Consider the following 27,358-nt stretch of genomic DNA (forward strand, 5'->3'; position numbering starts at 1 on the left):
CTAGTGGTCGTTTGTTTACTTGGAATCACGGCCATGCTGATATTTGATCATGCAAAGACTTACACGTAAATGCCCATCCGGAGGTGAATCATCTGCCTACCTATGCTTGCAACTTTCCCATCTCTTCCGTTCCTCCAGAACCCCCTTGTAAAGTGGTATTACTCAACTATTGAAAGCATTTCATGACGTTAAAACAATGACTGTTAATTCCAGCTCCTTTTCCTTCAGCCCTTTACGGAACTAGTCTCCTAAACGGATGTGCCTCGGTATTAAACACATATTCATCCAGACTAATCATATCAGGCTCACTGAAAATCAGATAGAAATACTTGAGCGTCTCGCCGAGCCAGAAGGACTCCATCGAATCTGCCCGTTCAGGCTGCTGGTCCCGAGGAAGCGTGACGTCCCACACGGCCGAGTTGGCGAGCGTGGTGCTCGTCGTGCTGTTGATGGCTTCGAACATGGCCCATGCCGAGTCGAGCAGGTCGGTCCGGCCTGTGGCGCGGTAGAGGATGAAGACGCTCTCGATGGCTTCGGGCCGGAGGATGTAGCGGCGATCGGGGATGGAGGTGAAGCCTTGCGGGAGGCGGTCTCGTTTGATGATGGCGTCTGCGCTGACGGTGTCCTTGTCTTTGGCGAGGCGGAGGACTTGCTTCTTCCAGGCTTGCTCGTCCCATTCGCAGTCGGCGAGGGATGGGCAGGGCAGCATGCGGAATGTTTCGGGCATGATGCCGTGCGGGAGGGCGTTGTATGTCCAGATGCAGCCGTCGACGAGCTTGGCGGCGGCGGAGAGATGCTGGGGCCGGCTGAACAATTTGCCTCCGAGCGTGAACAGGCCGCCTAGGAAGCACACGAGGTGCTGTCCCGACGGGTCGAGGGTGATTTCGCCGTTTTCCGACCGGATGGCGCCTGAGATGAGAATGTCGTCGTTTTGGGGCGTCATTGGCCGGTAGAGGGCGTGCTTGATGGCTGCTGTGGCGGCCTTTTCGTACATGGCCTGGTATAGGGGCAGTTGGCCGCCCATGAGGGCTGCCATTTTCGGCAGATACTCGTACGCGCTGTCGGCCATGGCGCCCAGCGTGAAGGTGTTGCCGATGTTGAAGATTTGGTCCTTTGCGCTGACAACGAGTGGCCAGAGACCGGGTAGTGCTGTCGAGTCTTGCTGGTCTGCCATGGCGTCCATGATGCGCTGCACGGCGTCAAACCACTTTGCGTTGCCCGTAATGATGGAGAGCCGCGTGAATTCCATCGTCAGGCTGCCAATCTCGGCGACGAGCAGTTTCGGCGGAGCGGTCTGTCTGCTGCCCCTGATGGCGGCGTGGATGTCCCACCTGGTGATGGGCATGCGGTTCGGCGTGTCAAAGGCCTTGTAGAGCATCTCGCCGACCTCGATGGCCTTGAGGAGGAGGCGCTCATCGCCGCTGAGGTCAAAGGCGGAGATGAAGCCGCCCAGATAGCGGATGTTGGTCTCAAAGACGTTGACTTGGGCGAGATCCGTCTTGGTGAAGTCGATGGTGATGGCAGCCTGGACGGCCTCGTCGAATTGGGGCCTCATGTCCATGATCCAGAGGGTGTCGAGGGCGTCGACCAGCGTGGCCGCCCAGCCGCCAAAGGGATTCTTGCTGCCGCCGGACACGGGCGCGAGCTCGTCTGCCTTCCAGGCGTATTTGCGGTAGGATGTCCAGCATTTTGAAAAGATGTCTTTTACGGCGTGCTGGCGGTGCTGGCGAGTGGTTTGCGCTTCTGGCGTTTCTTCGCTGAAGGATGCCTGGATGTCGGGATATTTCACGGGAGTGGTGGTTGGTAATGGGCGGATTGACTGTGGAGGGTAGTGAGTAGGGAGGGCTTTCCAGAAGTAGGAACCATGGTGAGCTGTATGCAGATGTGTGTCTGTATAAGACGGAGAGATTGTCGAGGTGTTGTACAAGTAGAAGAGGATGAGGGTGGCGACTAGGGCAATCCAGGCGATGCTTCTCCTGCGGATGGGGGGGCATTGTTGCTGTTTAGACATTTGTGATGTCGTGATGGAATACGAAGAAGGGAGTGGAAGAAAAGAGAGGTGGGTGGTGGATGTTGTGATTTTGAGAATGAAATTCGTGTTGCTTGAGGGAGCTGAGATTTGGCGGGGCGACGATTGCCGTTTCAAGACGAGGCGTTGACGTCAACCGACGTTTGGAGAGCGCTACAAGGCTTGGCGATGCGCTGTAAGTCGGTGAAGCCTTCATGTTGGTGGTTGGGCCTTGATTTGGCTGAATCGAGAGTTTGTGGCTTGAGCGCGTTGCCTATGGAGATGGAGATGGTCGTGCAAGGGAGTACAGATGAGATCTGTGGGTAACTGTGGCCAAAGGGCCTTTTCAAGTGTGCAGATGTTGTGTAAGCCGATGATTCTTGGCTCCCGTTATGAAAGGGCTACATGTATGTATGAATGCAAGCATTCATGAGTTGAAGGCGTAAAGTCAAGTCACTCATTTATTGAGCCCATCTTCATTTTTACATCGACTTGTATTGACGTCTACAATCAAGCCCTAACCAACTTTATAATCTTTGCGCTCTTCCCATTCACAACCTCTATCGTATCATCGCCCCGCAGCTGTATCAACACCTCCAGACCATCCACCACAAAGTTCATCCCTTCTTCGCTACCCTTTTCTGCCATCGCCGCCACTACCAACGGGAAAGGAAGCAGCTCGCCATACTGAACAGTTGGCCGACCAGCCTCGTCAGCCTGAATGCCCCAACCGTTCTTCCCGCACGTCCAATTGCCCAACCAGCGCCTCCACCCGCCATCAACTTGTTCTTTTGGAGCCCCTAGTGGCACAATCGCCGGATAGCCCATAGGTAAAGGAATTTGTGGCCACTTCTTCAGATACGGTATGGCTTGCAGCAGTTTCCATATCACAAAATCGCCTTCTGCCGAATTGGTCATGATGGAGATGCCGCAGTTGTTTGGCACTTTGACTTTGCTCCCGCCGGCAAGATTCGCGTATCCTGCAACATATGTTCTGAAGCCTGGCCAGTTGCTGCCTCCGTGCGAAAAGACTGTTCGCGAATCTCCTGGTATGAACCACGAGTGAGCTACATCTAGATCTACGACCGTCAACATCGCCTTTGCCGTGTCTTGTCGAAGAAAACCGCCATTGTCAGAGCTCCGGAGAGATTGTTGTACAGCTCTGACAAGCTTCAGGAGATCACTGGGCGTAGTCCATAAACTTGCTGCTGCTTGTTCGGGGTTGACACGCTGAGCGTCTTCGCAGGGCGTATAGCCTGTATAATGTGCCTTTGCCGAATTCTTCTCTCCAGGCGGTAGTTGATTGTAAAAAGACCGTGTCATGCCTAGAGGCCCAAGGACAATGTCTTGCATTGCCGCGGCAAAGTCCTTTTTGGTAATTGCCTCAAAGATGAACTGGAGCACTGTGAATCCGCCACCGGAGTAGGACAGCGATTGGCCCGGAAAGCCCTGCAAGTGCACGCCTTTGGTATTGACGGGATATGCGCCTGCTAATACCTCGCGTGTTGTTGGAATCCGAGCATCGTCCGCAACAGAGTAGCCTGGGAAACCGCCTTGAGAGAGCCCAGAGGTATGGCTTAGAAGCTGCGAGATGGTGATGCCTTTGATGGCAGATATCCGAGCACAAGTTGCACCTCTGGTTAACATGTCCAGAACATCCTGTGGCAATAAATCGCCAATGCGGCCATCGAGCGTAAGTTTACCTTGGTCGACGAGTTTCATCAAGGCAACTGCAAACGTTGGCTTCGAGATGCTGCAGGCTTGGAAGATGGTCTCTGTGTCATCTTTGCCGGTCGAGAAGCAGTGAGATGATATTGCACCGTCTTCCATGATGGCGACTGAGGCGCAGGGTGTGCCCAACTGGGCTAATACAGAGGCAGCGCTGGCATATTCCTCATGCCCAGAGCGGATGAGGTCCTCCAACTGGCTGAATAGGGTTGACATGATGTATGCGAGTCCCGTTTTGTATTTGAAACCAAGGTAATTTGTAGCTGCAATAGTGAGCCTCTGATAAATGAAGCGATTCTGACACTTGAAGTCAGAGAGAAATTTGTATATTATGAAGATGAGAAAGCAAGTCTAAGCTTCCAACATTTGATCATGAGCGTCCTCTTTCTCATGGTTGTGCTTATATGTATAAGTGCTAGGCCACGCGTTGATTCGTAACTTGTATCGCCATCTCCACTAAATCGTAATTCGTCGTAATTCGTATCCGTCGCTTAATGCTAGTCGCAGCTAGCAAAGGTGCTGATTTGCGTGTTGGATTACCGTGACTCATGATATTGCAATTAGCCGTCAAGGTGGCTTATGATTCTGGAACCTGTACCCGTTCATTCGACGTCGTTTAGTTGAGATACATGTCAAATTGATAAAATAACGTGTGATTATAGCTTTAGTCAATGTCTAACGTTAAAATTGCACATTGAGAGCGAGTATAGCACTGTTTATTATTATTCCTAATTGTACTACATCTATTTTGTCGTCAAATCCCACAAACTCTCCACCGTCACCTTTTCAGTCCACTTCCCTCCAGTAGTATCTTCCTGGAGCGTAAACCCAACCTCCTTCTTCTGTCCAGGTGCCAAAACAAACGCATTGTCGTCAAAGAATCCCAAGACTCCAGCCGGATGCGTCAGCCATGTGTACAAGGACACACCGGCCGTGGATTCCACAGTGAAAGTCTTCTTGGATTTGTTATACGACAGCTTCAGCTTGGGATCTGATACCTTGGCTTGGTTTGGCCAGACGGGGAGGAAGTGGTTGTGATGAGTAAACGTCGTCGTCTTATGGCCGGCTGAGTTGGGGAGTTTGCCATTGGCAGTCAGTTCAATGATCAGGACAGCATTGCTGGTGTCTGGAATCTTGAGATCTGACGCCACGTTGGTCGAGATGATTTGCGTAGTGTTGATGGCTCCGACTTCAAACTTGATCGATTTTGGCATGCCTGCGTTGTTTGCAATAGCTTTGCCCTTTAGATCAACCCAGGACAAAGATACTTGACCAGATGCAGACTCCCAGAGATCCGATGTAACCCAGATTTCGAGCTGGTTAGCAGTGTAGTTCCAGAAAGCCGACGCAATAACATGATCGTAAGTCCGGCGAGCAACATACGGCAACACCTTCCATCGCCCGTCATACTCCAAGCCCGCCCAGGTTGGGGCCTGCCAGATATCGTTGAGCTGCCAATACAACGAGCCAAGCTGCCTCTCCGGCATGCCGCTACCCCGTCTGTAAAACTGAATCTCGGATTTGTACATGTCGGCTTGGAACAGCTGGGTAGCGTGGCACCAGGCGCTGAAGTTTGCGACAGAATCCGTTTTATCCGGCGTTGGGTAGTACCGCTCTACAGCAAGAGTCATCTCGACTTGACCCAAGGTGCTGTTGCGAACGTTTCGGGTCAGTCCACCGGCGGGGTAGTGATGGTTTCGTAGAATGACCGTGGTTGAGTTGAAATGGAGATCCTGGGGCTCGACAGCCTGCTGCCAGGTCTGGATACTAGGCATGCTGATGAAGCCAAACTCATTGGCGAAACGACCGACTGGGTAAGCGGAAGTATCAAAAGACACCGACGTGTCATAGTTGTAAAAGTCGGTATCGCCATAGATGTATCCAGAAGTCGTGTTGTAGTATCTCTCAACGATGGGAACAGGCAGGCTTAGGTCAATATCCAGCCAGCCATTGTTTGCACTGCAGGGGCTATATGAAATGGAGTGGCTGTTGGCAGCCAAAATATTGAATATCGTCACGATGAAAAGATCCTCATACTGTCCCAAAACATTTGGGTAAGTTGCTGGATCAGCGCCCTGGGCTATTGGCAACATGAGGTTCTCAAATTCATTGCCGCCCATCCAGCATGCCAAAGAAGCGTGATGGTTCAAGCGGCGAACGTTGTACGTAACTTCGCCAATAACATTCTCTTTGAATTCCGGACTGTCAGGGTACAGAGTATCGCTGAATTGAAACTCGCTCCAGAGCAGCAACCCGCGCTCATCGGCGATGTCGTAGATCCAGTCTGGCAAGTATGCGCCAGAGGACCAAACACGGAGCATGTTGAAGTTTTGTGACTCGACAGAGTCGAATAAGCGGTCCATTCTAGCCGAGGTAACCCTTGGCCAAAAGGCGTCTGGAGGAATCAAGTTGGCTCCCTTGGCATAAAACTCGTGGCCGTTGATCTCAAAGTGCCAGTTGTTTCCTGGCGTGATGCCGCTGGCAACTTGCGCTTCTGTGACGTTCCCCGAGCTGAATAAAATGGTTCGGAAGCCAACTCGCCGTTGAGAGACGAGAAGAGGCGTCTTGGACCCTGCGCTGCTGACAGAGACTGTGATGTTGTACAGCTGCTGGTTGCCCATGTCTCGAGGCCACCACAGCTTCGGCTTGCTGGCATCAATCGTCACAGAGCCGGTAATGGTCATCTCAGACTGCGTGACGCCCTGCAAGCTGCCAGAGTACAAGACTGAACGGCTGTCCTTTGCATCTGTAATGACGACCGACATGGAGGCATGCTTTGGCAGCGTTCCCACAAAGTCGAGACTTGCGTTGACCACCCATGGTGCGGACTGATCGGGGGCAAAGTTGTTGAACTGGCCCTTTCGAAAGATGTCAATGTCTGTGTTGAGAGAATACACCTCGCCGCCCTTGCTGAGCTGGACAATGCGTCCAGGCAGCCAAGGTCCTACGGGAGAGAAGGCTGGGCCCCAGTCCCAGCCAAAGTCGTTTTGTTCTTTGCGAACCCATTGGCGATTGGGATACTCGAAGGGATAAACCACCGAAGCCGGCCAATCTGATGACACGTTAAACCGTGTTTATAAAACAAGAAGCAAGATGCGTCACTCACGCTGCACTTCGCTGCTCGCATTAATGGCATTGATGATGCGAGGCACGCTCCCAAAATTAATGCTCAGAACGGGATCGCCCTTGCAGCTCGCAAACACGGAAGAGACGTCGTAGAACCATTGTCGGAACTGGTTATCTGGCGTTCCAACAATGTGGTCACAGAATTTGACGGTTGCGAATGTGTCCAGGCCGTCAAATACTAGCCACGTAGCAGTGTTCGATTTTCTGCTCCTTGGGTCATTGTTAGTTGTCAGGTTTACACACGAGATGAGCAACCTACAGTCCGCCAATGGGCTTGCTGGTATAAGTCCAGTTTTGGGCCGCGATCCATCGCAAGTCAAAGTCATTTAGGCCAGAGTTTCTATCAGTCACTACATCAGTCTTGTCTATTCAACCAATCTGGCGATGGCCGTCAAAGAGGGGATTCCTCACGGTTCATCTGCACTTTATTGGTTAGCATGTTGAAGAGTAGCATTTGCTTCTGTGTCTGGACTTACCAATCACACCAGCTGCGTGGAGATCTAGGTGAGCTTGTGAAGGATATTTGCCAGGAACAGTGATGTTGCCGTATTCATTTGTTACGGTCCATTTCAAAAGGCCCAGATCGTGAATAGCGGCCGCGTTGGAGCTTTCGGTAGTTGCCACCGCAGCACTGGCAAAGATGCCGAGCGCGGCGAAAAGAGGCCTCGTAAACCCCATCACTACAATATGAGGCTACAAAATGTATTCCTAATTCTCTCAATGGTGGCCACACGCAAAAAGCGCAGAGGCTGTGGATTATACTCTGACACCGCCAAGCAGGTTCTACTGAGCTGCCAAAGTAGAGACAGAGCCATTCCCCTTCAACTGCCGCCCCTTGCAGCTTTTATATCCCCAGAAATCCTCAATCATACCTGCCCGGAGTGAGACATCAATGAGGGGTCCGGAAGAATGCTCGGCCATTGTTGCACAACGCGCTTTCTGCATCATGTCGAATGGAGCCCTAGTCGCGTCGATCCAACGCTGCAAGTTGCAAACCGAGCAGCGAGGCCGGACTGTATGTGTGAATGACTTCATTCGACGAGAAACCATGGCCTGACCCCTGGACTGCGAATGCCGCCACAACCGGTAATCGCCGGCAGATGCTTCCCCACGATTCTGGTGTCACCAATGGCGATGACATCCAAGCAGAGGCCCCATTGCGGAAAGCACCAGTTCCCTTGTGAAGCTAGATCAGAACGATGTGCTCTCACTGGGGATTAGATCGGGAATACTGAAGGCCGATGCCTCTGTGGTTGAAATCTTTGGGCAATTGATCTTCTAATCAGATGATGGTGAATCAATCGACAAAATGATCCTGATGGTATGATGCTGGGCACTTTTACGGAACCTGTTCGACCGAGGATCAAGAAAAGTAAAAGTGCGGGGAGAGCGTTGGAGCTACATCCGAGTGCAACGCTGCAGCTCCATATTGCTGCTTTTCCGATGGCGATTACGACACGGCATGCTGCATACGACGTCTATGTGTCATGAAGCACTTGAAAAGCAGGAATTTGAAAAGAGGAGAAAGCAAGCCGGCGAATTAATAATCGCAAAACGCAGTGAAGGATGGGACGATTTGGTGGGAGCGCGACTTGGAGCGGGCATTGGCGCCTATATACTTGCAAAGAGAAGCATAGCCAGGTCCCGTCTGAAATCGTGATGTGAGAAAAAGAAAGATCAGCAAAAGCTACACCATGTTGCATCCGAGATGCTTCTGTTTCAGAGAGACGCAGGTACCAAACAAAGCCACCACTCAGCACACAAGATCAACATGGGCCGATAAGCTTAAATCATATACCAACGTGGTGGCGTTTGGCAAGATGATCTAAGAACTTTGACTCGATATGACATGTCTGAGACCAAATCATTGCTCTCGAAAGGAATCTGATTTTTATTAAGCAAATTCAGGCTAAAATTAAGTATCAATATGTGCAAACGCTCCGCCCTTTCCCTATAACATGATGCCCAAACCATTACTTCAACTTGTCAAAACGATCTTCCTGCCAACGCTTATAGTTTGGCGGAGGCGTATACTCTGTCCTCACAGCCTGCAGTCCGAAAAGGCGCCCGATCCAAGACGCGAGCAGCAGCAGCAAGTGAGACACGAACCAGTCTGCCGACAAGCCACTCTTTGCACCCAATCTCTTTGCACCCCAATAATTCGACGTGCTCAAAACCACAGGGATATTGTCCAGCGAGTGAAAGATGATGAACAAATTGAGCTTGATCCAAAAGTCGATGAACAAGTCCTTTATTGACGCGGGAAAGAAGGAAAATCCAGGCACGTTTGTGCTGAGCACCCTCCCAGCGTTCAAAATGACTCCATTGAGATTCCAGAAGAAGATTGCCTTTTCGCCATCCGCAGGGTCTGTCCTCTCCACGACGACGACCTCCTCGCCCTCTGGCTCTGCGCGCTGCCATTCGTGCCAGGCATATCGCTCGACTCGCAGTTCTGGCTGGTTGTCTGGAGAGGCTGTGAGGATTTGCTCCGTGTCGCCCAGGCGCACTTTGATGCTGCCTTTGACCACTTTGAGGTATTCCGTGTGCGTTTCGTGCCAATGGAGGCCGCTTGACCAGGTTGATTTTGGGGGGAGTGTGACTGTGACTTGATCTGGCTGCGAGAGATTGTATATGACGGCGTTGGGGAACTCTCGCTCAATGATTCCTGTTGTTTGATCCATGATGGCTGTTTAACACGTTTTCCGTAGGAGCCGAAGACGGCGCTCGTTAGTTTACTGTCTATCTCGTTGAGCGCAGAAAGTTGCGTAAAAAAGGAAGAAACTCCAACTCATTTATTAAAACGGTTCGCACGCATCACTTATCTGGCTTCACTATTCGGGATGCACCCGCTGACAAATTCACGTGCCAAACTTAGGGCGTGTCTGTCAGCAGTCGCAGTCATGAGATGTGTTCAGTTCTCGAGACTTTTGATGTTGCATCATTTGCGCCGGGCGCTAGCTACACAGAGCTAGACGAGCTCAAGAGGAAGTGGCGTGCGTAGAGGCTCGGTGTTGCGAGTAATGGCTAGCCAGCTGATATTCTTGTCTCGAATTTTCATAAGTCTGCTCTTCGGTTATGTCTTGGTGTTTTTGACTTTTATTTGCGTGAGGTGCCTGTAATTGAAAGTGGGGGATACTTGAGTGTTGCCATCTAATGCGTCAACACGAATGAGCTACAAGTACATGTACTCTTAATGACACGAGACGACATGGAGGATTTAGTCAATAGTCCATTTTAGACACGGTTCATCCACATCTACAGCGATTATTTCAGTGTACTTGCAGTTTGGATACATCTATCTGCTAGCCGTGTCTACGTCATTCGTGTCTCGGGATTGGCAACCGCAAGGATGGAAGAATCTCAACCAACCTTCAAACAGAGTAGCTTAGCTAAATTCAACAGCTGATATGAACATGGTACCGGAAGAGGCATTATGTTATAATAAAAGATTTTGACTTTGTTAGGTTCCGGGCAAAAGCGCATTATACGTTTGCATCTACGATCTGACTTGTACCAAAACTTGACGAGATACAGTAAGCAGGACTTGTACCTTGAAAGCCTCAAATTTCTTTTTATTTTGACGCAATTACAAATCTGAAAGTACATCTCTTCTCTTCCATCAGGGAAACGTTCTATATAGACAAAGAATCACAAATTATATGCAAAGACCACGCAATATATATGCACATTACATTTACTATTCAGAAGCAAATGCTCTCACTCTCCAACCATCTAAGAGGTGTAGCGACCAATGTCTGCACCAGGGCTCCAGCCTCCGGTAAAGTCAGGCTGGGCATTGATCTTGGTGCCGTCACCCAGGCGGAGAGCAACGGAGGTGTCCTTGGAGCACATGCCGTACATCTGGAGGTTCGTAGGCGTCGCCGAGATGAAGTGCATGTAGTCTGCTTAATGTCAGTGAATTGCAACTTGGAAATTGTCTTCGTTATAAACGCACCTTGGCACTGATAGGAACCAGCGCAGCCCTGGTATCCGGGACCACTGAAAAAGGCCCACGAGGCAGAGCCGTAGTAGTAAATGTCAGAGCCGCCGTTGACATAGTTGGCGAGGCCCATGTGGCAGCGGGCAGTGCTGTCGCACCAGGAGAAGTCCGGGTCGCCCCAGCCCTGGACATCGGCGGTCCAGGGCGCAGGAGGGACCTGCTTGGTGTTGTCGCCCTGGTCGTAGTTGGTCTCGCTCTGCAGCAGAGTCACGGCGACGTTGCTGGCAGACTTGAGGTTGAGCTGGTACAGCCACCAGTGCTCGCTGCCCAGGCCGTTGAGCCAGGTGCCCTTGGTGGACTCGACCAGGGCGCCGCCCTTTGCGGCAATGTTGGATCCGCCGCTGAAGCCCTCGGTGATGTGGTCGGCAACCCAGTTCCAGGTGTTCTCCACGTAGGCGGACGAGCTCTCGGTGAAGTGCAGGCCGATAAAGGCGGCCTGGCACTCGTTGCTGGCGTCGGTGCAGGCGTTGGTCAGCGCATCGGCGCCGTGGGTTCCGCCGACGGTGACGAGGGAGTTGAAGAGCGCCACGTCGCCGGGCTTGGAGCCGGCGGCGTTGAACTGCACAATGATGGCGCCGGGCAGCACGTCGGAGACGGTGAAGCGGAAGTCCTGGATCTGGGCCACGCCGACGTCGCCTTCGTTGCCGACTTGGACAACGGGCTTGGGGCTGGATGCGTCCTTGAAGAAGTCACCGCCGCCGGAAATCGTTGCCCAGGCCTCTCCGACCAGCTGGGAGCCGACGGGGACCAGGAGCGTAGACTCAACACGGTAGTCGCCAAAGGGGAAGTAGGCAATCTTGTTGTTGGTGGCGGCGAACTGGAGGACTTTGTTGAGGGCAGCAGAGTCGTCGGTGCTGCCATCGCCCTTGACGGTCTGGCCGCCATTCTGGCTGGGGTCCTTGACGTTGACAAAGTCAGTAACATGGTTGTTTGCGTAGTTGGGCACGGCGACGGCTGGGATACGGCCACCAGGGGCAACGCCGCTGGGGCGAGTCGTGTTGCCGTTGACACCGCCGTAGACGGGGTTCGCCCCAACAGTGTTTCCGTAGCTGTAGTTGACGACGTTCTTCGAGGCGCCGACAGTTGTTGTGCCGCGGATCACGGCAACGTCAGAGTCGGTGTCCTTGGTCAAGTTGTCAATGACAATGGAAGGATAGACGCTGGTTGTGAAAGTGACGCCCGAGTTGATGGACGTGGCATCGACGATTCCGATAAAGGGGCTGCCGCCGGTGTTGGAAACGCCAGTGCCAACGCTGTCAAAGGTAGGGTTCAACAGACTAATGGTGTTGCCGCCGCTGATGAGCATGCCGACGGTGTTCTTGTAAAAGTAGATGCTCTTGTAGAGGGCCTGTTGGTGGCCGTTGTGCCAGATACCCGTCTGGCCATTCTCAATGCGGATATCGGCCAGTGCAAGAGTAGATCCACGGCCCAGCTGGACTCCAGTGTGGCCCTTGCCGTTGACCGAGGGCGCAAGCGTGATCTTGACGTTTTGCAGCTGACAAGCCTGAGCAACACCCCAGTAGAGAGCAGAGATGCTGGAGCTTCCATCAACAGCAGTGGTGTCCAAAACAACATTCTTCAGTCCAACAGCAAAGGAAAGTTCGCCGGCATCGCCCGTAGAGGGATCCTGGCCGTTGACGAGGTAATTGTCGCTGAATCCTGCCGCGGCCTTGATAACGGGAGGGTTGGTGGCGTCACCGAACAGGATGGTATCGGTACGCATGTTGAGGGTGCTTGAGAGCTCGTATGTTCCCGATGGGATATACACAACACGAGGCTGCGATGCTAGCCACTCATTCTGTCGGTTGCCGCTACCAGCTGAGTCGATGGCATTCTGAAGAGAGCCGGCGTCACCAGGGCTGACGGCAACAAACACGTTGTAGGAAGCATCTACATAGGGAGCGGAGCCCTTGAATTGGCCGGTGTGGTCCATGGCAGCATACCAGAAGGAGCTGTTTGCTCGAGGCTGGAGAGCAGAGCGGCCATGATGGCGGACAAGTGCTGGCGAGGCTGTCACGGCGCCCAGGAAAGCCACCACAGCGGTGAGAGACTTCATGGCGTATCAAAGGAGAGACTAAAGCGAGAGTGCTGGAACCAAAAAGGCAGTGTAAAAGGAATGAACAACGAGACGAGGCTCGTAATAAGAGAAGCAGTATCCTGGTGGCTGGCTACACCCACAAGCTACCGCGTGATCAAAACCATGAGCGACGCGCCCCGGAAGTCATCGAAAACTATATAAAGAATCTCGCTTGTCTCGCTGCTGCGATTACTCCTCTGACCGGGCCTTGATGCCCATCGGCCCGGGGCCTTTCGCTTTTGCGGGCTGTCCATTGTGTCCTGCCTATACCAGCCCGTCAAGAAGCACATCGACGCAGATCATTTCAGGACCTCTCCGCTGATCTCTAACAACTAGGCAAGGCTCGCCCGAGACCAGCTGTGCTCGCAATGGTGGAAATTGGTCACGTCCGTGATGGAACGGGGGGCACTGCCGTCTTACTGTGGCCTTTTACCCAAGTGGTCCTGTTCATCAAAGATGGTTCGGATTCATTGGTTCAAAGGCAGAAACTCGCTACTCTTCCCCCACTGCGTTTCACACCGATCGGCAGCGAGCAGTCCACTTTGAGCAGCTATTCTTAGGGAACACCAAGAAGCTAGTAAGCACTGCTAAGATTATGATACAGGGGCGAGCCGGCGGTCCTCGGCGGCTTGACCGAATATATCTGAGCCAAGGTCGAGGACGGAGCATGTTGTAGAGCTGAGATCGAATTACTACTCCTTGTTAAATGCTGACACGGGCCCGAGCTTGAGGCTGAGACTAATACTACCGTGGCGTGGGGCACTAGGGGAGCCTCCAAGGTCGTGATGAGATAATCAAGATGTATTTTAATATCAGTGATACGTTTGTTGTAGTATTTCTGAAAATAGGGGGCACGACAAAATCAGCTTGAATGCTGGGCTGATTCTTGGTCGCTGTAGCAGCCATAATAAGACATAAGTTGCCTCGCACGACTGAAGGCGCGGCACTCTGTTGACGATTCGAAACGCGGAAAAATCTCGTAGCTGATGCGGGTCCTGTCTTTCCAGGGTGATCCATGGTCTTGGGCATTTGGCTTCTTTAGCATACTAAAAAAAAGATTGAGGGGAAGAGACTATAGAAGACTTGTTGTGTTGGCGGATCCTATGTCAGCCAGCAACAGCTCTGGTTGTCTCCTTTTTCACTTTACGAGCAATACTAAACTGTTAGTTGGCGGGTGAAGCTATCTCGACACGATTGCGGCTCTGACATCATGCGAGGACCCAATCTATCATGTGTCTAGCGAGATTGTGCCCATCACTATGTGGCTGCGCCCGCTTCCGTTGCGTTCAATCGTGGATCCCCTTTTCTTAGTTTGGATAGTTGCCGAGGGAAGCGATAGGGCTACAGAAGGCTAGCAAGAACGAACCCTCTTTATTCCAGCTGTGGAATCATGGAATGTTCCGAAAATAAGCTTACCGATTCCGTTCATTACACTGCGTATGAAACATATACTTAAGTAGGGTTTATGCCTTTATTTATACAGCGCTATCGATGCAGGAGATACATATCTACTTGCTGTAGGATCGTAGTCATGGTTACTTGGTGTGTTAGTTCATTTGCTGCGCCTTTGCATCAGGCTCTTGGTTCTTACACTTGACATCGCAGTTACAAAGAGCATTACTAACTTGAAGTCTTGACGTTAGGCTTCCCGTGGAAAGCAGAGCATGCACCTCTCTCCGGGAGGATTCCAAATCCCGCGAGGCAGGATAGCCCCGGTCGATCTGGGGAAGATTTTCAGCCCTATAGTGACGTTGACCCAGATAGTATCTACCAATAGCCTTTGTGCGTTCAGGTGGTGTGTGAGGGGATATGCGAATACCATTTGGAGTGGTTTATAAGTATCAAGTATAACGGGTGTCGAATTTTGGTGCGGAAGGACTGCGTCCGATATGTCAGCCAAATAGCCAGGAACTGTTACAGACACGCCACCCACATGGGATTCCTTCAGCTTGGCTCACACCCCATCGGCACACTGCATGTCTCGTGAGCCATCTTATCTCTTCGAATGTGCGACAGCAGCGATAGATGGACACTATCTTCAAGGATCAGGGTTCCTGACTGATAGAGTGACATACCATAGGTGACGTCTCAACCCTCCTATGCATTTCGTATATAAATAGGTGCCGCGATGATCGTTTAGCCTATAATTTTCTACTATAGGAAGATCAAGTCATACGTCAGTGCTGCACTAGCCATTTATGTTGTACGAGCATAGTGTATTCCAAATGCGATTAGCTTCCCATCGCAAGGATGGGGTGAATATAGTGATGTGAAGAAATGGCTTTCTCGAGTGACGCTCATCGTTTGCCGTTGAAAATACACCCATCAAGACGGAAATGTGTGGTGACTGATCATTTTTGCTCAAAGCAATCATAGATGCAACAATTCATGCTGCATAATGTTCCTAAAGAAGACAGTAGTACCTACTTACTTGTAGAAATGGAAAAAAACAGAAGGCTATGGAGCACGGAATAACGGTATACAAGTAAGCTCGGGAAAGGTCGGGGAATAACAAGGGAAATTTCAGTATATGACTTCAGACTGCTACCTCCGTCTCGGTCATTCGTCATTCAGCTAATGTCAAGCTGTCTTATGAGTAGCACGCATCTGCATGCTTACGAGGGGTTTCTCTATTAAACGTAAGAATGAATAGGCTTATCAAGTATGAGTAAGACTATAGAGTAAGCTAGAGGTATAGAAATACGACTTTGGAGGTATACTAGAGCGAAAAGGGAGCAAGGTAATACGTGTATCGCCCTATTGCTATGGTATAGACGTTATATACTGTGTTAAACTTGCAGATCTTAACCCATTGACTAGTAGGACTATTTGTTTCCAGACGTAAGCCATCGTTGTCTTGAAGGAAATACTCTCGAAATAATAACCATGTGCAAGTTATGCAATCGGCTTTTGTCTACACGTGTGTTGTGCTCTCATTAACCCCACAAATTTCTACCAGATGCAAATTCGCTGTTTACACATTGGATGTTTTTTTTCTCTGCGTATAATCCTGCTACTCCGGATGTTGAATACGCAATTATAGCTCTGCTCGTCGTCGCAATCAGTTGCAGTCTCCTTCATTCCCCAAGACTGTGGACATGTGCGCTGCTTACCTCGGCTAGATCCGAGCAGCTTACAAATCCCTGTCTATGCCAGAAGAAGTCGTGATGCTACCTACATGTAGTAATGTGCTCAATATAAGCTCTCTGGTTTAGCATCTAATCCCGATTTCCGATTCTCACGCGTCTTACAGAGCTTATTTCCGCCTCGGGGAAGCGATAGCCAGATCTAGCACGAACTGGGGACTGCGCATGCAGTAAACATACTATAAGAACTTAAATGATCCTTGGACTCAATTCCTTCTGGGAGGGTATCGGTTTATTATATACTAGTGCCGTGTTGCAGTCGCCGCTTTTGCCTATATATTACGTCTACTCCCTTAAACGCCGAGCTTTCACCTTTATCCTAGACGGGAAACTGCCAACGAGAAAACAGGAGGAAAAAAAAAAAAAAAGGTCGAAACTAGTCTGCTGACGGGAAAACGCATTCATGATTCAGGAACTGGATCCTTGTTCTCCCGAAAACGCCGCCCCACGGTATTTGCCGTTCCGACAGGGACCGACTACATCTCGTCAACCAACCACTGCTTCATCAGCTCGTCAACGTCAACCGCGGTATTGGGCCCCATAAAGTCGATTGTAGTCATAAACGACGGCGAATCATCCAGGCTCAAGACTGCGGCTGAAGGGTCGGTCATGTGGTTGCCACTGGCACCGTCATTCTGCATTGCCGTCACATCGCTTGGCTCACCGGCAGGCATTTTGCGAGCAATGGAGATGACCCCGAAATAGGGGATTGTAAAGTGAAACCGGTCGCCCTTTAGGCTTCTGGGGTCGTTTTCGATGGCCTGAAGCAGCTTGAGGACGTCGCGCGCCTGCAACGCCACGCGGTCGTCGAATCGTTCAATGGCCGCGTCCAAGACGTCGATGATGGCTGCAATCAGAGCCCAGTCTCCAGCCCTCTGGCCGGACAGGACTTCGAACTCGGCCGATGATGACTGTAGAAACATGTTGAAGATGATGGCCACTGCGGCTGTGAATGCCTGGAAGTTTGTCATGCAGCAGGAGAACATGCCAAAAGTCGTTCGCAGCGGGATATAGACCTTGATGAGCTCGCGTGCGGCCCTCAGGCACTGGATTCTGCTGTACTCGCTCCGCCGCTCGTCGGTTACATCGAGCATAAACGGCAGGTGATTGGACATGTCGAGGTGATGGTGCCATAGCTGAACGTTGTATCGACTGTAGAGCATGCCCATTGCGTCTGCTTGGCTGCCTGAGACCCGGTCAAAGGGGTGCCACCACGAGTACGGCATGGCCTTTGCCAGACTGCCAAGAGCACTGTCGATGGACACCATCAAGGGCACTGCCAGTGCTGGAGAGCGCTGATCTCTCTCGACCAAGTGGGCGGCGATCCGGTCGAGCTGCCGTTGGTAAAGCATGTCTTGCTGGCCTTCGCTCAACTGCTGCATAAATGTGAGGTTGTCCAACACAAACGGCCCGTATGAATCTACAACTCCGCAGGGGAATCCAAGGACCTCGGAGAGATGGCGGTCGTGGTGCACAAGATGAGGCCAGATCCCCGCTATGCTGCCTTCTTCCTGGGCATCCTGCACAGACGTCTTGTGGAGATCCATAAGCTGCGCAACTGCCAAAGCTCTTCGATTGTTGAGCCACGCCCGCCGCGGCCTACCGGAGTTGACAAAGTAGATGGATATGAGCAGTAGGCATTCCAGCCCCTCGTTTGTGGCAATGAGCTCATCGTCAGCCGTCACCAGGGAGATTATAGTAGCCGTAAGATGTTCTATGAAGTCGTTTCGCGAAGTTGGTAATCTGTACTTGTTCATATCTGTACTCTTTGGGAGCTGTTGTAGGCATATGACAATGACCATTAAAGCCCTTGCAATGACTGTCGGGTGGCTGGCGGACATTGGTTCGATCGGCAGCATTCTGAGGAGCGAGAATCTGATAGATTGACGAAGAGACGGTAGAGGCCGCAGGAGTTGACTGATCCAGGGTGAACTTTCGCTGTCGATGAGCTCAACGACTGCACGAGGCGGTGTAAGCTCCAACAGCATATGAGATACTCTGCTGAGTTTCGGCCATGCTGCTGTGCTGCCGGGCACCAGCGCTCGACTGGCATCTGGCGTCAAAGTTGAGGCGTCTGTGGGAGATATTCCTTCACAACCAATCTCCAACATGAACTAGAAGAAAGAGGGAGAAATATTCAGCAAATGTTCCATGCTAGGATCGACCAAAAAAAAAAAAAAAAGAAGTAGCCTACAGAAGCGTTGCGAAAGACAGAGACCACGTTGGATGTCGAAGAGGGCGCTGATATCGAGGCCGTGTTAATTACATCGATTCCGGTGCTATCCTCGGTAGTCGTCGCGTGTTCCGAGGGCTCCGTGGTCTGTGTATGCCGAGTTCCAGTCTCCAGCTTCTCAAGAACTCGTTCTAGCAAACTCTCTACACGAAGCATCCGCTCCTCCATGTTTGGAGAGCGCGAATGATCGCTGCCGTCATCTTGGTATTGCTGGCTGACACAGGCTGAATCGTGTGCAAGACACCACACGCATGTGGCCGAGTTTCCGCTGGAGAAAGTGCACCTGATCTTGCGACGTTTGCCTAGAAAGCCACCATGATTAACAACTGGATGGCAACAGCCGGGAGAAGCTGATTGCAGGACTATGCTGGCCGTCTCAAAAACCTACATTCCCAGCAGCTTCGCGTGCCTTTGCGGATCTTTCGGAGCTTCAGGTGCGAGAGTGAATCGCCCGGGCGATGCTGGACGGACGCTGGAACCATGCTGCAGATGTCTCGAGGTTGGTTCTGGAGTGTCTCGAGCGCTGGTGGAAACGATCAACGGCCGTGGGCGCGAATGAATGGAAAATCTCCCAGTTCTGCTGGTGCTTAGCACTCAGCCCGATTACATGTACTTATTAGTTATCAGGAACAGCCAACACTCAACAGAGTTGGTGATTTATGATACACTAACCCCTCACTAGCATCTGCAGTAGCACATCGGGAAACCATCCAAGTGCGCCATGCCTCGAGAACTAATCATTCGACGGGAGAAACACTGCTGGATGCTGCCCATTGGCCTGGTGCTCGGCGGGGCTGCCCGGCTGGTCTGTCAACATTTCAACGTCCACAGCACGTCGACAAGTTCGCCTACAGCACCGCCAGGGCGCAGGAACCTTCCCACTTCCCACAACTCCCAACAACGAGCCCTTTGAGTCGTATCAAACCCCGAAACCAGTGGAAAAGGCAGCCGAAAGTGGACCGACCAGCTAGCTTGGCGGTGTTGAGCGGGCTACGGCACCCTTGCTAATGCAAGCAGACGGTTCTGGAGGCGTCAGCTCCGAGCGTATGATTGGCCTGCCGGAGGGGGTGTTGCTAGCGACGGCCGGCTTCTCGCTCAAGTTGTTCGAGCTACGATGCTTTAAGGCTTACATGACATCGCGATGGGCGTCCCGACGACCTGGTCGCCAGCGCGGCCGATGATCTCTTACATGTACCCCGTAGTCAGGTGAACAATGGCCGGGTTTTTTGGGCCAACCTTTGGGCACTCGTACCAGGGACATGAATGATTCCAGTCTACTGTACATGTTTTTAGCGAACGTGGCGATGAACGCACATACACGTCCGAGAGCAATGCTGCCAGTAGCAATATGGATTGAGCCAGTAGCAAGTAAAAAAGACAGGCGGTTCAATTGTAATACTTGTATGTAATGCTCTACATCCCTCCCCATCGCGGATGTCGCCCGTGGGTGGCCTAATATACAGGGATGAAGGATTCTGGGCAAACTACTCAAGCAGCTTTTCCCGGTTCTGGTAATAACCGTTTCCCCAGCCTAGGGACTATTTAAGCAGCTCTGGATGGAAACATGACTAAATATCCGAGCTACATCTCTATAAAAAGACGTTTTATCCAGTATGTGATTATTCCACTTTGCCAAGTGTTTTACAAGAGGCGAAGAAGCCATGGCAATGGGCAATAGCAAAGGGCCTCTGTCGAATACGCCATAACAAACATTGCCATGGAAACACGCTTAAATTCTATATACAAGTGTACATGTGATAAGTGACCAAAAGGCGTCCACGCCACCTTGGAAGACCAAAGACCGCTTAGCATTGGGCATTTTCCGTGAAAGAGAATTCCATGTTTACTATCCAATAAATCGATTAGCAAATCTTTTAGTGCAATTACACTGCAGGTAATCATTTGTGTTCGGAGCCTTTTCCCACTTATTATTACTCCGACACTTGGCTACAGGCACATCAAAGTATTTGCCCCTAGCCCAACATATCGAACGAATGCCCGAAACCCTCAGCAGATTTTAATAAAAATTACAGCCGTATAGGCTTAAATTAGCCCACAAAGGCCAGTGAAATAAAGAACAGGAGCCTAATTTGCCCCTGATGAGTACTCTAGTCAAGATAAAAGCCTCGCCACTTCTCGTTGGACAGTGGCATCCAGGCTTTCTTCCAGCTTCATCCCTAGCTTTTCGTTCATCACGACGCCCTCCACATCGTAATTGCCGCCAGTACGATAGATGGCTTTGCTAAGAATATAGCCCAGGCTGCTAGTGTCGCCTTGGGCCAATTTATTCCGCGCCTCCGAGACTTTCTCTTCCAGGTCAACATCAATAATCTTCCACTCCGTGTGGTCCTGGCCTCTTGCGATATCCAGTCTTCTCGTGGCCGATATAAGCGACTCCAGAATTTCATCTTGGCTTGCATTGAATGATCTTACATGCACGTATCGGTTATCCACGATCGGAAAGTTGCTGGAGAAGAGGACATGCGACACAGCCTCTGCGACATTTGCCAAATTCGACCAACTGAGACGGTGAGTATGGTGCCCAGGCTGGTGGATATAAGCTGTTCGGGTTCGGACATTGAATGAGAAGAATCCTTGCCGTAGGCTCCTGTTGGAAAATCTGGTGTCAGCATAACTCTACTTGAAGAGCTCGATAGGAAATGCGTCCAACGAAAATAAATGTACAGGACGGCGGATTGCGTACCAGTCGAAAAAAGGTCCGGTTATAATCCCCGTCCAAGTTATCTTGTCTTGGATAGATTGGAGATACTGTATGATCCGAGGCTTCATCTTCAAAAAAGTCATAATCTCGACCGTTTCCTCCTTGGAGGTATCGATGCCAAACTCGGCCGGTATGAATCGCTTCACCCCAGCCAAAACGGCAATGTCAATCATTTTCTTCTGCTCTTCAAAATCCGGCATTGTAATTGTATTGACGACAGCATCTTGACCCTTGAACGCAAGCAAAATAGAAGAGTCCGAATAATCGGTACGATAAACCGTAGTTCCGCCGGGAGGCACAACGTTCGAAGCGTCCCTGACCAGAACAGAAACAGCAAATCCGTGCGACTGCAAAGACGAGATTACAACGGGGTTCAGGTAGCCCCCAGCCTATTCGCAATTAGAATGTGTGTAGCAGCGGATTGATGTTTTGTGATGGGAATCGACGTACCCCAACTACTATAACCTTTTTTATTTCGCTCATGTTGGATAATTGGTATGATGGCAAGTAAAACTCCTTGATCAGTGCCTTGATTGAGGTTACGAGATATTTCTCCTTCTTGTTGACCTCATCATGTTTTTATGCTGCTGTATCTCATATGTTAATTCATTCGGCCGAGCTCGGCGGAAGAGGTTGAAGTACTCCACACTTGGCTTAGATACTCAACCATTCAGCAGCCTTCAAGTCTTGTCTCCTATTGTAATTCATGTAAAAAATTAATTAGCCTACTCGAATAAGCTGAATGTTCGGCCGGAGCACGGGCGAGTGCGTGCTTTGTAGTTTTGGAGACTAGGTAATAGCTGACTATATATATCGACAGCAACGAGTGCCGTGTCAAGACAGTCATGGTGACTCCATACAATTTCTGGTGTTAAACATCTTGTCAAAAAATCTGGGATCAATATCCTACCACTCGCGTTACTTTTCCTCATTATGGGCTCTTCGTTATACAAAATCTGTTTCATCAGACGCCGGCCTGATCTCACCGAGGAACAGTTTTATGACTACTGGAGGAATGTCCACGCTCCCAAGATTGCGTATTGGTCCAAGAAGCATGGCATAATCGGATACACACAGGTAAAAATAGCCCTTCTCCGACTGTTTCTCTATACTTTAACCACTAATTGACTATATTGTGTTACTAGATTCACACATCTAGCGCTCTACGCCAGCCATTGACCGCGACGCCGCTTCCCCTCGCAGTCATGGACTTTGATGGCGCTGTGATATGGGAAATTCCGAGCTTGGAGCACTTCTTCAACGCTTTCAATGATCCGTACTACTTGAACGTTATTGCTCCGGATGAAGACAACTTTCTCGACAAGAGCAAAGAAGTGGCAACAGTTACTTTAGGTCACTTTCATAACATTGTTGCTGGTGGGGAGCCTCTTATTGACTACAGCGAAGCGGCTGAACCATCAGGGACCAAATAAACGGCTGTCCATCAAGACACGTGCTTGAAAGCGCACTGGGAGTAAATGGATGCGGTTATTTGGGACGGCATATAGTTGGACATGAACCTGAACCATTTACTGTGCTGTTAGACTATCAGCTGTACGGTGCAGAGATAATTCCAGTATTATGAACAAAATCGTGCAGATGAGCAGTAGACTGCTTACAATCGATATCTAAATCCCACCGTTTTCCAGTCCGTCACATCTTCATAGTCTTCTGGTCTTAGCTGAATACCCGTAACTGTTTCCGCAACATCTTTCCCATCCACAATATCGGATACTTTTCCTGCAGCAACTACACCAGCTGCTCCCGCATTCCCAACAAAGCCCTCTTCCTTTGAGCGCTGCGCATTCACCCACTGCAGATAAAACCTCAAAACAACAGCCAGAAATATGACGAGGCAGTAGCAAATCATGATTGTCTTGAAAGCCGTCTGATAGGTTGGCGCTTCAGACGTGCGGAAGAACTGAGGGCCAGCGATATTACCAGCACAATATGCCAGGAACAGCAAGGCCGTCACAGTCATCTTCTTCGTGACGCCACGGTAATTGGACTGCACGAGAGCCATGGTGAGAGGCATCGCGGCAGGACCGGGGGATAGCAGGAAATATGCAAACAATTGAACGCCGTGGGGTACTGATTCGCGGCGGTAGATGACTGCAGAACCAACGACACATGGTACAAGGACAAGAACGATGAGTATGCAGTTCATAGTCCGGTAGCGGCCAGCAAGCCATCCAGTGCCTGCGATGATGCTTGCAGAAAGAACAGAGTAAGGGATGTTGATGAGCGTCGACTGTAAGGAGGTGAAGTTGAAGGAAGCAATGATGATGTTGGAAAAGCTTTGCGTGCCGCTATTAGGCATTTGGCCAACAAGCTCAATGAGAAAAATGAGCCAGGTCTTTGGGTCAATCAGACATTCCACTAGCTGATCCCATCTCCAGCGCGTATTTTCCGTAGTTCCCGTGCCTGCAACAATCGTGCGGTTTGCTGCAATCTCCCGTTCTTCAGGCGTGAGGAACTTGGCCTTGGAGATGCTGTCCGGGAGGAGGAAAAACATTGGGATACTCCAGAGGAACGTCAAAACCCCGAGAAGGATATACATCCATCGCCAAGGATGCACGTTGTCATGGACGTGTCCAAGCCCAAAGGCAATGAGACTGGAAATGATGCCGCCGATGGAGTTGCCCGCAAACCAGATGCCTACTCGCGTCGGCATCTCGTCTCGAGTGTACCACGTCGACGTGAGAAACATAAAGGCCGGGGTTATGGTCGCTTCTGCCATGCCCAAGAGGAATCTCACGGCCATGAGGCCCCCAAAGTTGGTGCATGCTGCTGTCAACGCCACGACAGCGCCCCATACAAGAGTGTTGAAGGTGAGATACTTGGCAGTGGGCAGGCGGGCGATGAGCACCGTGGTTGGATACTCCCATATGAGATAGCCAAAGTAGAAGATACTGCTGACCCAGCTGTATTGCTGCCCTACAAGGTGCTGTATATAAGTGAGCCAACAGATTCTCGTTTACACGCGGCTATTGCCCTTGGGGGTTGTGTCAAGTTTCTTACGGTATCTTCGCGCAAGCCAAACACAGCAGCACTCGACAAGATGACCTTATCCATAAAGTTGAGCATGTAAGTGACAAACAACAGAGGGATAATAACTCGGTCAATCTTCTTCACCACGCGGCGTGCAATTGCAGCGTCGGCGCCCGCCTCAACAGGAGACGCTTCCGGCATTGGAGAAGTCATGTCGCCGTCAGTGATGCGACGCAGCAACGGCTCAGTCTCGCTGGATGAGCGATCATTCTGGCGATTCATCGAATACAGGTGCACAACAAGTATATATGAGCTAGTCCAACCGCCGATCTAGCAGATTGTCTCTGTTATCACGGCGCGTTTTCCCCTCACGCTTATCTTGTAGTGTGATTGATGGAATGAATGCAGCGAGTTTGTTACCCGAGATCGGCCAATCGCCAAAACCAGGGCTATATCCGGCTAAAAGCCTAATTGCATGTATTAAACTGACTAACTAGTTAGACGATCTACAACACAGGATAGGACTGAGAGAAGATGATGCTTTAAAAACATGAATCTTGACTTACGGGAGCTTTTGAAGGTTGCAAACATCAGGATATATGGTAGAGTTTATGGGCCTTGTCCTCTGTCGAGAATTCCCTTTTCGCTACGGCCCGAGAGTTTGATTCAAGCAGCTCCGCAGAATCCCTTGACAAGGATTCAAGTGGAGGAAATAGCTAGTGCTATTGAGATAGGAAAGGAAATACTAGTAATAAACAATACGCCGTACGTTAGTTGGAAATCCTGGCTACGCGCATGGCATACGTTGTAGGGTGGTTCTAGTGTAAAGCTTTACATTAGGTTAGTTGCATCGTAATCAAGGCTTTTGCGTATTACGTATTTAGATGGTTTAGCATGTTCAAATATGACAAGGGTATATATTATGACCGTTGCATCAACCTTATAATATGCCTTATTATGCCTTATTGATTGGTAAAGTTGACATGTATTGATCCTGAGGACAAGCGAAAAGATTTATCGAGGTTTCTTACGTCTAAGAGAACAATACGGAGCGCTATTTCAAAGAACGCATAGAACTGTAAACTTGTGCTGCTGTATTATAATCTGACTTCAATATGTTTTCATGCATTGGGGGTATTTGCGGTTTGAGATACAATCTTCTTCCTCATTAATAGCCGCAAGTAACCGAGGTTTAGACGCTTAATTAGTACATATATATGACTTTCATCATTCTCTTGAAACACCTATTTCTATGTACGAATTATTTTTACACTTAAGCGCCATAAAAGATCTTTTGCATATTAATGTGACGTCCAACACATGAAATCCTTCTAGTCAAAGATGATCTACTATGACTGACACTTTATGAAATTCAAGTCCTCTTTCTACCTCTTACTTGCAATAGCAGCAGCGAGAAGCACAGCAGAGCCGCAGACTACCGAAGTAATCCCAAATATTTGGGCATAGAGAAAATTTCCATTATCAAGGTCAATCAGGGCACCAGCAATAGGCGGACCAGTAAGACAGGCAAAGCTGATGATTGTAAAGATCATGCCTACCCGGACGCCCATCTTCTGAGGGTCTTTGGTCAGGCTACCCACGCTGCCGACAAAGAGACTCTGCACAGCATTCGCAAAGAAGCCGTAGACGATGATCCAGGCAAGAAACCCATTGTAAGAAGTGACATACTTCCACAAGTAGAGCAACACGCCGGCACTAAACGTGATGGGAGTGAGGACGTATAATGCGTTGCCTACCACGCGCGTGGCAAGATATGCTGGGAAGATGCGACCGGGCAAGCCGATGCCATTGATGGCGATGATGAGATAAAATGACGGTGCGGCTGGGACATGAAGAATCTTGGAGCCAAAGATGGAAATCTGGTTACATTGGTGTTACAAGTTAGACAAACGGAGAAATCAATGGAAGAAGAGAAACTTGCATAGAAGTAGGCAAAGTAGAGGCCCCAGAGGCTCAAGAATATGCCAATGGCGTACAAGAGATAAGGCAACTCTTTAAACGCCTCCCACTCAATGAAAGCACCTGACTTGCGTGGTGCTACCTTGGGTCGCACGACGATCAGAGCAATGACAGAGTTGAAGGTAAACACAAAGCCCATGACTCGCACCGCCCAAGGCTCGCCAAGTGTTGGGATGAGCTGCCGAGCAATGGAGGGAAACACCATTCCTCCGGTAGCAGCGCCGGCCGCGGCAAAAGACACGGCTAGAGCCCGATCTTTTTCATAGTAGGTGCTGATCAGGGAGATCATGGGGCAGAAAATGAGGCCATCGCCAAGGCCGACGCAGATGCCCTGCGAGAGGAGGATCTGCCAGTAGGCAGTAGCAGACGCAGTGGTGAAGATGCCAATGATTTGGAGGCTGCAGCCAACAGCCAGAGTTGTGCGCAGGTAGCCGGCATCAAGGACTCGCCCTGAAAACGTGCCGACAAAGTAGATGAGAAAGATTTGGAGGCTGCCAATCCACGAAACGTCTGATTGTGAACGGCCCAGGGCAGAAATGTAGTAGGATTGGAATAGACCCCATGAGCCGATGTAGCCAAAGGTATCAAAGATCATCAAGTGACCAGCCAAGATTTGAAGATAGCCAGTCCATGGCGAAAGAGAGGTTGATGACGAAGGCGGCGATAAGGATTCAGAGGCAGACTCAGAAATCGGTATAGCTTCAGTCTTCTTGTCGTCGACGGATTCCATCATTTCTTCTTCCTTTCGCCGCTGGTCTGCCTCCCTATTCCTGCTTTGTCGCCCCTGAGAGAGCTGGAGGTTAAGAATCTCGTGGCCCTCTGCAATTTTCCTGATACGAGATGATGACAAGGGATTCCTCCACGTCTTACTTGTTAAGTGATGTCAAAATAAGGCGGAGCGTGGGGTATCAGAGATCCACTAGCTTAGATCCTGATTGTTGAAGCGGAAGGTGCATGTGAATATACCCAGCAATTGCCTAGTAGGGGAAGAAAAAAAACTCTTTCAAATTCAGGGAATATCGACCTGGATCGGGGACTTGTTACGAAAGTTCTCTGAGCGGTAGGTTAGCTTTGCAACTTTACGAGTGTGGGTAAGCCCTATTCTTGAATGGACATTACGTACATGAAGAGAAGAGTTTGCCATTAGCTTGTGATTGGCGGTTTGACGAGTTCAGCGCACATGCCACACACCACCTCGAATGCTACTTCTTGGGAAGCAAATCAGGCTAAAGCGACCGTCAACAGTGCATCACAGCAGGATTATGAATAAAGGATTTGCTTCGGTACTTGTGCAGAGTAGGCACTTGCTCAGTAAACAAGTACTTGTTAATCCATGTAGCCATTTAT

At 50.3% G+C, this 27,358-nt stretch overlaps 10 protein-coding genes across 10 annotated transcripts; 1 reads left to right on the top strand and 9 right to left on the bottom strand.

The window, feature by feature from the left end:
- Positions 1 to 232: 232 nt before the first annotated feature.
- TrAtP1_010741 (uncharacterized protein) lies at positions 233 to 2,011 on the bottom strand (the record flags this gene model as incomplete). The annotated part of the gene is made up of 1 exon (XM_014092196.2): positions 233 to 2,011. The coding sequence occupies one exon, from the start codon at positions 2,009 to 2,011 to the stop codon at positions 233 to 235; it is 1,779 nt and encodes a 592-aa protein (XP_013947671.2).
- A 507-nt stretch (positions 2,012 to 2,518) lies between these two features.
- TrAtP1_010742 (uncharacterized protein) lies at positions 2,519 to 3,952 on the bottom strand (the record flags this gene model as incomplete). The annotated part of the gene is made up of 1 exon (XM_014092197.1): positions 2,519 to 3,952. One exon carries the CDS (start codon positions 3,950 to 3,952, stop codon positions 2,519 to 2,521), a length of 1,434 nt encoding a protein of 477 aa, XP_013947672.1.
- A 498-nt stretch (positions 3,953 to 4,450) lies between these two features.
- On the bottom strand, positions 4,451 to 7,540 carry TrAtP1_010743 (uncharacterized protein; the record flags this gene model as incomplete). Its single annotated transcript, XM_066114826.1, has 5 exons — positions 4,451 to 6,788; positions 6,843 to 7,072; positions 7,122 to 7,202; positions 7,274 to 7,280; positions 7,339 to 7,540. The coding sequence occupies 5 exons, from the start codon at positions 7,538 to 7,540 to the stop codon at positions 4,480 to 4,482; spliced, it is 2,829 nt and encodes a 942-aa protein (XP_065970923.1). The 3' UTR covers positions 4,451 to 4,479.
- Positions 7,541 to 8,835: 1,295 nt separating this feature from the next.
- On the bottom strand, positions 8,836 to 9,543 carry TrAtP1_010744 (uncharacterized protein; the record flags this gene model as incomplete). Its single annotated transcript, XM_014092199.2, has 1 exon — positions 8,836 to 9,543. One exon carries the CDS (start codon positions 9,541 to 9,543, stop codon positions 8,836 to 8,838), a length of 708 nt encoding a protein of 235 aa, XP_013947674.1.
- Positions 9,544 to 9,668: 125 nt separating this feature from the next.
- TrAtP1_010745 (uncharacterized protein) lies at positions 9,669 to 14,077 on the bottom strand. Its single transcript, XM_014092200.2, has 2 exons — positions 10,818 to 14,077; positions 9,669 to 10,764 (listed from the first exon to the last, which is right to left on the bottom strand). Exons 1-2 carry the CDS (start codon positions 12,916 to 12,918, stop codon positions 10,595 to 10,597), a joined length of 2,271 nt encoding a protein of 756 aa, XP_013947675.1. The 5' UTR covers positions 12,919 to 14,077; the 3' UTR covers positions 9,669 to 10,594.
- A 2,484-nt stretch (positions 14,078 to 16,561) lies between these two features.
- Positions 16,562 to 18,196, bottom strand: TrAtP1_010746 (uncharacterized protein; the record flags this gene model as incomplete). Its single annotated transcript, XM_014092201.2, has 1 exon — positions 16,562 to 18,196. The coding sequence occupies one exon, from the start codon at positions 18,194 to 18,196 to the stop codon at positions 16,562 to 16,564; it is 1,635 nt and encodes a 544-aa protein (XP_013947676.2).
- A 1,946-nt stretch (positions 18,197 to 20,142) lies between these two features.
- TrAtP1_010747 (uncharacterized protein) lies at positions 20,143 to 21,594 on the bottom strand. Its single transcript, XM_014092202.2, has 3 exons — positions 21,491 to 21,594; positions 21,023 to 21,429; positions 20,143 to 20,926 (listed from the first exon to the last, which is right to left on the bottom strand). Exons 1-3 carry the CDS (start codon positions 21,521 to 21,523, stop codon positions 20,431 to 20,433), a joined length of 936 nt encoding a protein of 311 aa, XP_013947677.1. The 5' UTR covers positions 21,524 to 21,594; the 3' UTR covers positions 20,143 to 20,430.
- A 379-nt stretch (positions 21,595 to 21,973) lies between these two features.
- Positions 21,974 to 22,473, top strand: TrAtP1_010748 (uncharacterized protein; the record flags this gene model as incomplete). The annotated part of the gene is made up of 2 exons (XM_014092060.2): positions 21,974 to 22,117; positions 22,186 to 22,473. The coding sequence occupies 2 exons, from the start codon at positions 21,974 to 21,976 to the stop codon at positions 22,471 to 22,473; spliced, it is 432 nt and encodes a 143-aa protein (XP_013947535.2).
- Positions 22,474 to 22,655: 182 nt separating this feature from the next.
- Positions 22,656 to 24,313, bottom strand: TrAtP1_010749 (uncharacterized protein; the record flags this gene model as incomplete). Its single annotated transcript, XM_014092203.2, has 2 exons — positions 22,656 to 23,987; positions 24,062 to 24,313. 2 exons carry the CDS (start codon positions 24,311 to 24,313, stop codon positions 22,656 to 22,658), a joined length of 1,584 nt encoding a protein of 527 aa, XP_013947678.2.
- A 1,103-nt stretch (positions 24,314 to 25,416) lies between these two features.
- On the bottom strand, positions 25,417 to 26,993 carry TrAtP1_010750 (uncharacterized protein; the record flags this gene model as incomplete). The annotated part of the gene is made up of 2 exons (XM_066114827.1): positions 26,094 to 26,993; positions 25,417 to 25,911 (listed from the first exon to the last, which is right to left on the bottom strand). The coding sequence occupies exons 1-2, from the start codon at positions 26,742 to 26,744 to the stop codon at positions 25,417 to 25,419; spliced, it is 1,146 nt and encodes a 381-aa protein (XP_065970924.1). The 5' UTR covers positions 26,745 to 26,993.
- Positions 26,994 to 27,358: the final 365 nt, after the last annotated feature.

The sequence above is a fragment of the Trichoderma atroviride genome, chromosome 6 (genome assembly GCF_020647795.1).
Source record: "Trichoderma atroviride chromosome 6, complete sequence".
NCBI lineage: Eukaryota > Fungi > Ascomycota > Sordariomycetes > Hypocreales > Hypocreaceae > Trichoderma > Trichoderma atroviride.

Coding starts and splice junctions, on each gene's coding strand:
- TrAtP1_010745 (XM_014092200.2), bottom strand. CDS start 12,918: ATGAAGTCTCTCACCGCTGTGGTGGCTTTCCTGGGCGCCGTGACAGCC. Junction 10,765..10,817: donor TGGTTCCTATCAGTGCCAAG/GTGCGTTTATAA, acceptor GACATTAAGCAG/ACTACATGCACTTCATCTCG.
- TrAtP1_010747 (XM_014092202.2), bottom strand. CDS start 21,523: ATGAGCGAAATAAAAAAGGTTATAGTAGTTGGG. Junction 21,430..21,490: donor AAAAGGTTATAGTAGTTGGG/GTACGTCGATTC, acceptor AATTGCGAATAG/GCTGGGGGCTACCTGAACCC. Junction 20,927..21,022: donor ACCGGACCTTTTTTCGACTG/GTACGCAATCCG, acceptor ATTTTCCAACAG/GAGCCTACGGCAAGGATTCT.